An 8,527-nucleotide genomic window follows, 5' to 3' on the forward strand; every position below is an offset into this window, starting at 1 on the left:
TGTTTCAATCAAAAAATGATTCAATAGAAAGCAACATGCAATCGATGATGCAACAGCTAATGAGGAATCAAATTGGAAATCAGGGGAACAAATTGGAACTAACTCTAGAAGGAGTTCGGAAAAAGAATTAAATGTGATCATGAAGTATCAGACCCAAAACAAAATGTCATGGTAGCATTCAGTGGTTGGCGTCGTAGGAACCAATGAATTTAATTGGCAAATCCAAGTGATAGATTTTGAATGGATGTCTTTTTAGGCATTCAGACGCTCTAAACTCTAATCATCATGCGTTTATGTGGTGGAAACCGTCATCCTTAACACCTCCTTTTGAAACTTTCCTTTAGGTGTAGAACTTGCTCATCAATACATCTACTCATTCATCATTTGACTCCCTGCTGAAATTGCACAGTATTCTTACAAGGCATCCCTCAAAGTATCCAACATAGAATTCCAGCTCGATCCTAGTATCTGTGCTACCAAAACAATGTTGTCAGCAAGAAACATACACAATGGCACCAGATCTATAAATCTCATGCAGAATCTCATTTACAATTAAAACGGAAATGTAGCCGTAAATCTATGTCACCAACTGCAGTTCGGACACATGCCAGTATATATAGCCTTGCCTTTTAGCTTTCTCCAGGTACCATATGAAGATCCTTATTTGATTCCTCCATATTCTTCCATAAGGCATCTTCAAAGGTGGATCACCCACCTCTCAACTCCCTAGCATGAAGCCAAATTTATTTTTGGATACAGTTGTTTATAGCATTCTATCATAGTTTCATGGTTGATTCAAGGAAGTTGGTTCATGGTTTAAATACGAAATGAACATGCTCTCATTATGGCTCACAAGTTAATGTGCATCTAATCGACAGTGCCACTGTGTAAAAGAGAACCAATGTGCTGCTTCTTGGTGATCATATGGTCTAATTTCAACCACATCTAGTTCTCGCTTACAAAAATGAAAGCTTTATTCGTGCTTGAATCCATCAAAACAGAAAGTAACTTGGAGTTGAATGTAAAAGATGCAATATTGCAATTGGAGGCAAAAAACCAAACTAGAAATCCTTAAATAGGGAACAAAAACAACATTCTAAGTTGCTAATGTTTAAGCTTATTATTAGAAACTAGAAACGACAAACATGATACCTGTAGTAAAATTTCAATACCCTTGGCTTATGTATTTTCTACATAAAAGAGTACGACTGTGAAATCTACAACAGTAACATATGAATCTAAAACTTCACACTACCAACACTTTGCTCCAAAATTGTGATCTAACAACATTCTAACTACAACAATATTTCACAATAACAAGACACAAAGAAAATAAAAAAGAAGGTGGTGCATATGCATTACATCAAAACACTGATACCTTTTTTTAAAAATGGCCTCACTTCCTCCTGTTCTTGCTTTTAGTAACTCTCACCATCCTCCTTCCAGATTTATCACCACCACCAGACCCCAACGAAAAGCTTCCTCCACCAGCATTAAACTCTACACTAGATGACTGGAAAGGATTCTGAGGCGGCACTTGGTTTGGCTGGCCACCAAATTGGAAAGGAGCCGCCGCTTGTGGTGGGGCCGGGGTGGCTGAACCGAACATGAACCCTGGTGATGCAGCCACAGGAGCTGCTTGACCAAATGGTGAAACAGAAACAGGACTTGGACTAGGAGTTTGCATAGAATCCTCTGCCATGCTGTCTTCCATACTCATTTGATCATTATTATTATTATTATTATTATTATTATTCGCAAAAACAGGAGTTGGGTTTCCAAAAACTGTGGAGGGGGTTGTGAAAGACGGCTTGGTGGGACCAGATGTGGTGAATGAAAACATGGAAGATCCTGTTGATGCGGTTGTATTAGATGATGCACCAAATGTGATAGGTGGAGTTGTGGCTGCAGATGATGCCCCGAATGAGAATACTGAAGAGTTTGGGGGTTGCCAAGAAGAACCAAATATGCTAGTGGTGGAGGTGGACCCACTAGTGGAATTACCGGATTTGCCCTCTGAAGCACTAATGCCAAAAGCAGGAGCGGAAGATCCAAATAGAGAACTGCTTGAAGAAAACTGGAAGGGAACAGCCTGAGTAACAGGAGTAGATGTCTGTGTGTTTGACTGAGAACCACTGGCGGCATTAAAGAAAGACCCCTGCGATTGAGCAGTGGTGGTGGAAGTGGCGGCTGGAGAACTGAAACCAAAGAAAGCACCACCATTTGTGGTGGTGGCGGTGGTGGAAGTAGCTGCCGGAGAACTGAAGCCAAACGGAGTACTGCCACTAGTGGTGGTGGTGGTGGTGGAGGTAGCAGCCGGAGAACTGAAGCCAAACGGAGTGCTGCCACTAGTGGTGGAGGTAGCAGCCGGAGCACTGAAGCCAAAAAGAGCACCACCACTTGTGGCAGTGGTGGTGGTGGAAGTGGCTGCTGGAGAACTGAAACCAAAGAGAGCGCCACCATTTGTTGTACTGGTGGTGGCAGTGGTGGAAGTAGCTGCCGAAGAACCAAAGCCAAAGAGAGCACTGCCACTAGTGGTGGTGGAAGTAGCAGCCGGAGAACTGAAGCCAAAGAGAGCACCACCACTTGTGGCGGCGGTGGTGGTGGAAGAAGCTGCCGGAGAGCTGAAGCCAAAGAGAGCGCCACCATTTGTTGTAGTGGTGGCGGCGGTGGTGGTGGAAGTAGCTGTCGGAGAACTAAAGCCAAAGAGACCACCACCATTTGGGGTGGTGATGGTGGCAAAAGGCGAGCTGCTTATGGTGGATTTTGGTTCCTTTTCAGTTATAGCATCAGCCTTCCCAGTTTCTGCCAAAGAAGTTGTTGGTTTAGAAGACCCGAAACTGAAGGCTGGTGGTGGTAAAGATGTAGTAGAGAAGACACTACTAGTGGCTATGGAAGTACTGGCGGGGGTAATATTGGAAGAGCTATTATTGACAACTGAATTTGCATTTGCATCAGAAGCTGGAAAAGGAGTTGAAGAAAATATAGGAGAGCTTGAATCAGGTGTCATGGTGGGGGTGGGACCACTTGAGTCCTTCGCTGCTGAGCTGGCAAATGAGAAGATAGCACTTGTTGATGAAGCTGCAGGAATATTTTCCAGCTTTTGATCATTTCCATTTTCATCCTTGTTGGTGACCTTAACTTGATCATTCTTTGTGTCTAAATTAAATACACTGCAGAAATATATATTTTCCAACTTCAGTTTCAGTAATAAGCAGAGAGCAAAAAAAAATTTTACTAAATAAAAGAATCTTCTAACCTGGTCGAATCAGGTGCTTTTGGTTTGGATTCTGAAAGCTCGCTACCAGAAAACTGAAATGGTGACACCTTTTCAGTAGGGGTAACCTCGTCTTTTTGTGTGGTGAAAGTTGATGGAGGTGAGGTTGGGAATTTAAATCCTGTTTCTTGCTCAATAACATTCCCACCAAGAAATCCATCAGTTTTTGGAAATGGTGTAGCTTTTTCAGATTCTTTCAACTCAACTTTCTCTGAAGATTTTGCAACCGGAGTTACTTCAGCCACCACCGGAGTTGCTTCAACCGGTGCCGGAGTTTTGAAGACTACCGGCGGTGTTGGAGGTTCAATGATGTCAGCAGAACCAGGTTTGTTCACTACTAAACTTGTCTCTGGTTTATTGTTTTCAACAACAGGTGGAGTGTACACATGCCCATTAACATGGATGTCATCATCATCATCATCATCTAGCTCCCATGTATCCTTCATGAGACAAACACAAGTCAATATAGCTGCTGAAATATAACAAGAAATAGCAACAAAAACAATAAATAAACACGACATACCTCAGGAGCACTCATCTGAAAGGCACGCCTCTTTTGAGGAGGTTCAGATGGAAGAATTGAAGTTGAATCATCAACTGTAACAATCTGTGAACTTTCTTTTATAGAAACTCCCAAATCACCATTAACAGGTGTCAACATGTTAAAAGGAACAGGGAACTTTCTTTCACCATTTTCTTCAACTTTTTCTTTGCCTCGAGAGGTTGACTTACTGGTTGACTCATGCTGAAACTCTGATTTCTGAGTGTCATGAGAGGTTTGGAGAAATTTAGGTGAATCCGCTTTCTCCAAACTTCTAAGAGCCTGACCATGGAGCATATTTGATGTCAGTTTAGTGGGCGATTTTGGAGTCAATCTTTCAAGTTGTTGGAATATTTTTGTAGCTGTTTGAGTTGACTTTGCTGGAACAGATCCATGAGTTGACCCATGGATAGCAGCGTCTCCATTTTCTTCAGGTTTGTTCTCTAAAAGCATCGGTTGTTGAAAAGTAGTGTATCCAAGTTCTCTTTTTTCTCTTGACTGTAATAAAAGATTAGGTTTTTGTCGAGTTCTACGCAGTGGGCCCCCAGATCCAAAATCATCATCTAAAACAGAACTCCTACGTTTTAGAGACTGAGAAGATGTTGACATGATTTCCTGGAAATTATGTAAGAAGATAAAAGATTCTACCTCAGTAAAAAAAACTAAGGAGTAAGTTTGATAGATGTAAGTGAATCAGGCAAATGCAAACCTTTTGGTTAAAATTTAAAGGACTTTTGGTATATGGTGTCCTAGCCATGCTGTACATTGCTGACCTGCCTCTTGATCTTGGTGTCAAGAAACCATTTTTAAGACCTTTGAAATTGTTTGCAGTTTTTGGAGTAATTGATGTTTTTTGAAGGCTAGTTGTGTTATGGCTGGTTAATCCAAGTGGCGATGGTGCTAGCTTTGTAGGCCTGGATCCCATGTAAGACTTTGCCACCTCAGCAGGTGAAGGAGTCTCCTCTTCAAGAACCTGAAGATAATATAATAATATATTATAGATAAAAATCACACACAAAAAAAGAGACAAGCATGAAAATATTACTCACTTTTGAACTGACAAAGGGAGTTGAAATAGTAGCATGGAAGTTATCCCTGTTGTCTCCATGTTTTTTCATTGAGCCACTTGTTGATGCTTCAAGCCTTAAAAGAGGAGAAGGTGAGCTATGAGGCTTTGCTCCATTTATGTCTACAACATTATCAGGTGACTCGGTGGTTCTTGAATGCAACAATGTTGTCAAGTGCTGGATTTCAGATCTGTAGCAGTATTTAAACATCAGTGTGCCTTTTTTGTTCATTTAACAATATGGAATAACTTTCTTCTTCTTTTTTATTTTTGACTTTGAAAGAGAATGTTGCAAATTCAATCAAGAGTCCAAAATGGAAAATTTTAAAATTCTTATGCAACCAAGAAAGTGGATTCTCATGCAACAAAAAGTAATTTATGCAAAATTCAAAACACCAAGTATTTTCCCTCTACTTTAAACATGATGAGAAACAGAAATCAACAGATAATGAAATTAAAGGAAAACAGGAAGAATTAGGGAAGAAGAAGAAGAAGATGATATCATTGAATCTAATGAAATGAATTACAATCTGTGATATTGAATGAAGTAATAACCTCAAACAATCCCAGGGAATCTCCCTCTCTCTAGCTAAATGCTAAGAGTCAATAATCTTTCCACGATACTAATCGATACCCTGAAATGAAATGCCTCCCCTCTCTTTATTCTTCTCTTTCTCCTAACCAACTCTTTAGCCACTTTCCAGATTTGCCCCTGCGGCCCTTCTAAAATACCCTTGCCATATCATTGTGTCATTTGTGTGTTACTTTAGTAATTCTAATTTCTTATCAAAACACACAAAAGTACAACCTTGGAATTGCATGAGATATGATTACAACGAAATATTTTTACCTTAAAAGCAAGTTTTTTGGTTAGAGTGAGAATCAAAGCAACCTCTCCATAAATGCCGTGAAATCATATTGCAGCTTATTGACAAATGAGCATACCCCAATATGTAATATGATGTAAAGATAAAAAGTTACCACTAAAGCGTAAATATAGCAATGTAGGATTGTACTAAGAGAAAGACCAACCTAGTAAAGGTTTTTTGTTTCAACATTTGCTCAAGCTCTGATATCCCAGTGGCAGCAGAATTCATGTCTTGATCAGTGCTAGCTTTTGATACTCCAATAGAATTCTTCAGTTCAAGAAATCAAAAGTGCATCGGGGTTACAAAAGTTTCAAACAAAATGGTTGGATAAAAGGATTAAGACAATGACATAAGAGATTGTGTAGTTCATTATTTCAAGTAAAGGGCATCTGAATTCGACTCATAAGAGGAAGCAGCTCAGATTAGAAACAATATACAGGAATCAGGACAAAACCAGCAACATAAGTCATGAAGAAATAGTGAAATACCATACAACCCAACAAAAAAAATGTATTATTTTGCTCTGACTAATATTTGCAAAATTCAAGAAAGTTCTTGATTTAAATGTAATATGTGAAAGCTAAAGAAAGTTTTGGGCCTTAGACTTGAGCAAAAATTTAAGATGGCATTAGTACAGTTATTGACACCAGCATACCACATGTGAAGCACACAGATAAAGAACTTACATTTCTCCCTACATCCTGAGAAACATTTTGTGGTTCTTCACTAATCCCTGTTAACATAAGAACTTTTGTAAGGAACATGTACATCATGAAGTAGAATTTCTCTGTAGCTGAACTCTTAAAGTTTAAGATTTCAAATTCACACATGCACAACAGTTATCTTTTCCACATGAGGGCAAAAAAATTGAAATAGTCAAGAATATTTATTCCATCCATATGACAAGCATTTTATTCCAAGCAACACAAAAACGGTTTCTCACCTATGTGCATATGACCATGAGGAGTTTACTCTCCCATAGATACGACTCACAATTCTAATCTAGGTGTCATCCTTTCCATTTACTATTGAACTAGTACAAATACATGAGATCATGAGCTCAGTCTCCAACATATAAATGCCATATTTGCTTGTTTCAAGCATCATAACTCTCTTTCACAGATGTACTCGTAAACATGCTTTGGAAGCAAAGTTCCATGACTACTGCCTAATTTAGAGTTCCAACCTAAAGCTCTTAGATATCTCAATTCACATCATTTGAATGACTGTAAGACCTCGTGAAAGTCGGAACTGCATGTTCGTAGGAAACCAAGAAATTTTAGTGCTGTCATTCAAAGATGTCAATTATACATTTACATATGACTAAAATATTGCATATTCATGATGTCATTTCGACTTCATAATAGTTAAACTCAGGGAAAGTCATATTTCCTCAGCATTGAAAACCCAATGGTGCACATAAATAATGCCTAACCTATATCAAGTTTTGTACATAAAGACTTATAAACTACACATCCACACTAATGAGAAACATTGGACAAAATTCACTGTCAATAAACCCTAATTTAACTGATTACGAATAGATATGTGGCTTTCTGCAGCCATATTGAAGAAAAGCTTTAGCAGTTGAAACATGCAGCAAAAAGAATTTGGCCAACAGAAACCAAGCATTTCTGAAAGATAAGACCAACAGTGTAACAAGAGATAAGCATCTTTCAACCGCTAAATTAAAACCCCCGAGCAATTCAACAATGCAGAAACAAGATTTCAACAAGAAAAAACTGAATAATAATTGCAATACCTGTGATGTCGTAAAATAATGCCTTTTTACAGCCAAAGGAAAAAACTAATCAAATGAAAAAGAACACAGTAATCATCCAATAGAAAACAGAAAAACCTAATACATAGCACACCAATTTTGATACCCTACAATAGCCATAAGAAATAGCATTTGGATACAGCCAAATAAACCCTAATTAAGCTGACACAGGCAAGAAATGATTAAAATTTTATTCGATTGAGAGAAAAAGCGTTGAACCTGGCAGTCCTTGTAAAGACAGGGGAGGAAGACGCTTGCGGAAAACGCCGAAGAGCTTATGAACCCCGGCATAGATGAGTCTGGAAGCAGGGTCCACAAGCTTCGTAAATAGGCCAGGATTGTTGTTCCTGAGTGCCGTAGGAGGTCTATCATACGGCGTCGCCGGAGTACTACGCCGGTAAGGCCTCTTACGGAACTTTCCTCCGGCTCCGCTGCTTTCGTAGGGAGCCCTTCCGTCGCCCGCCGTCGCCATAGGAGAGGCTGTAGCTGTTGAAGAGATTAATTGCGTAGAGGTTGAGAGAGAAAAGAGAAAGAGAATGAAGTTGAAATTAGGGTTTTTATTCGTGCACAAATGAGGCTTATGATTTATTAAATTTTTTTTAGACAAAATGACAGGTCCCTATGCTTGGCAAATGTACTAGCTTGGTCAATATAAGAAATTTATTACAAATATAATCCATAAGTTTGAAAAACCTTGTAAGAATAGTCCTTATGGTATTCTTCATTTACAAATAAATTCTTACTATTTTTTTTCTTTTTAATGGTTATAACTAAATAAAAGAAAATAGTCCCTCTTTCTTTTGATTGTTTCTAACATCCGAAATTTCAGGTATTATATTTATTCGTTGAATTTCAAGTTTTGTGGAAGAACTCGGCGAGTTGATGCGTAGACTCGTCGAGTAGAGACGCGAATCATTATCCGGGTGGACGGCTGGACTCGGCGAGTCCACGTTGTTTAATGAAACCCTAATTCCTCGGGTTTGGGGCCTATTTA

At 39.0% G+C, this 8,527-nt stretch overlaps 1 protein-coding gene across 9 annotated transcripts; it reads right to left on the reverse strand.

Moving 5' to 3' along the window:
• Window positions 1-36: 36 nt before the first annotated feature.
• On the reverse strand, window positions 37-8,094 carry LOC145066065 (uncharacterized). Of its 9 annotated transcripts, none has more exons than XM_079013224.1 (9): window positions 7,753-8,094; window positions 6,440-6,486; window positions 5,917-6,020; window positions 4,868-5,075; window positions 4,528-4,791; window positions 3,801-4,433; window positions 3,260-3,717; window positions 1,379-3,173; window positions 37-468 (listed from the first exon to the last, which is right to left on the reverse strand). In XM_079013224.1, the coding sequence occupies exons 1-8, from the start codon at window positions 8,003-8,005 to the stop codon at window positions 1,397-1,399; spliced, it is 3,744 nt and encodes a 1,247-aa protein (XP_078869350.1). In that variant the 5' UTR covers window positions 8,006-8,094; the 3' UTR covers window positions 37-468; window positions 1,379-1,396. The 9 variants fall into 9 exon arrangements, with proteins under 9 accessions (XP_078869350.1, XP_078869351.1, XP_078869349.1 ...); XM_079013225.1 differs by lacking the exon at window positions 37-468 and adding an exon at window positions 551-726; XM_079013223.1 differs by lacking the exon at window positions 37-468 and having other exon boundaries at window positions 1,156-3,173.
• Between the last annotated feature and the right edge of the window lie 433 nt (window positions 8,095-8,527).

The sequence above is a fragment of the Lactuca serriola genome, chromosome 8 (genome assembly GCF_051521515.1).
Source record: "Lactuca serriola cultivar US96UC23 chromosome 8, Lser_US96UC23_V15, whole genome shotgun sequence".
NCBI classification, from domain to species: domain Eukaryota; kingdom Viridiplantae; phylum Streptophyta; class Magnoliopsida; order Asterales; family Asteraceae; genus Lactuca; species Lactuca serriola.

What these genes read in the sequence shown, in the direction of transcription:
- LOC145066065 (XM_079013224.1), bottom strand. Translation starts at nt 8,005, where the DNA reads ATGGCGACGGCGGGCGACGGAAGGGCTCCCTACGAAAGCAGCGGAGCC. An exon ending in CTCAGGATGTAGGGAGAAAT is followed by an intron (nt 6,021 to 6,439) that starts GTAAGTTCTTTA and finishes CTTGAACTGAAG; the next exon opens with AATTCTATTGGAGTATCAAA. An exon ending in TTCAGATGAGTGCTCCTGAG is followed by an intron (nt 3,718 to 3,800) that starts GTATGTCGTGTT and finishes TGTCTCATGAAG; the next exon opens with GATACATGGGAGCTAGATGA.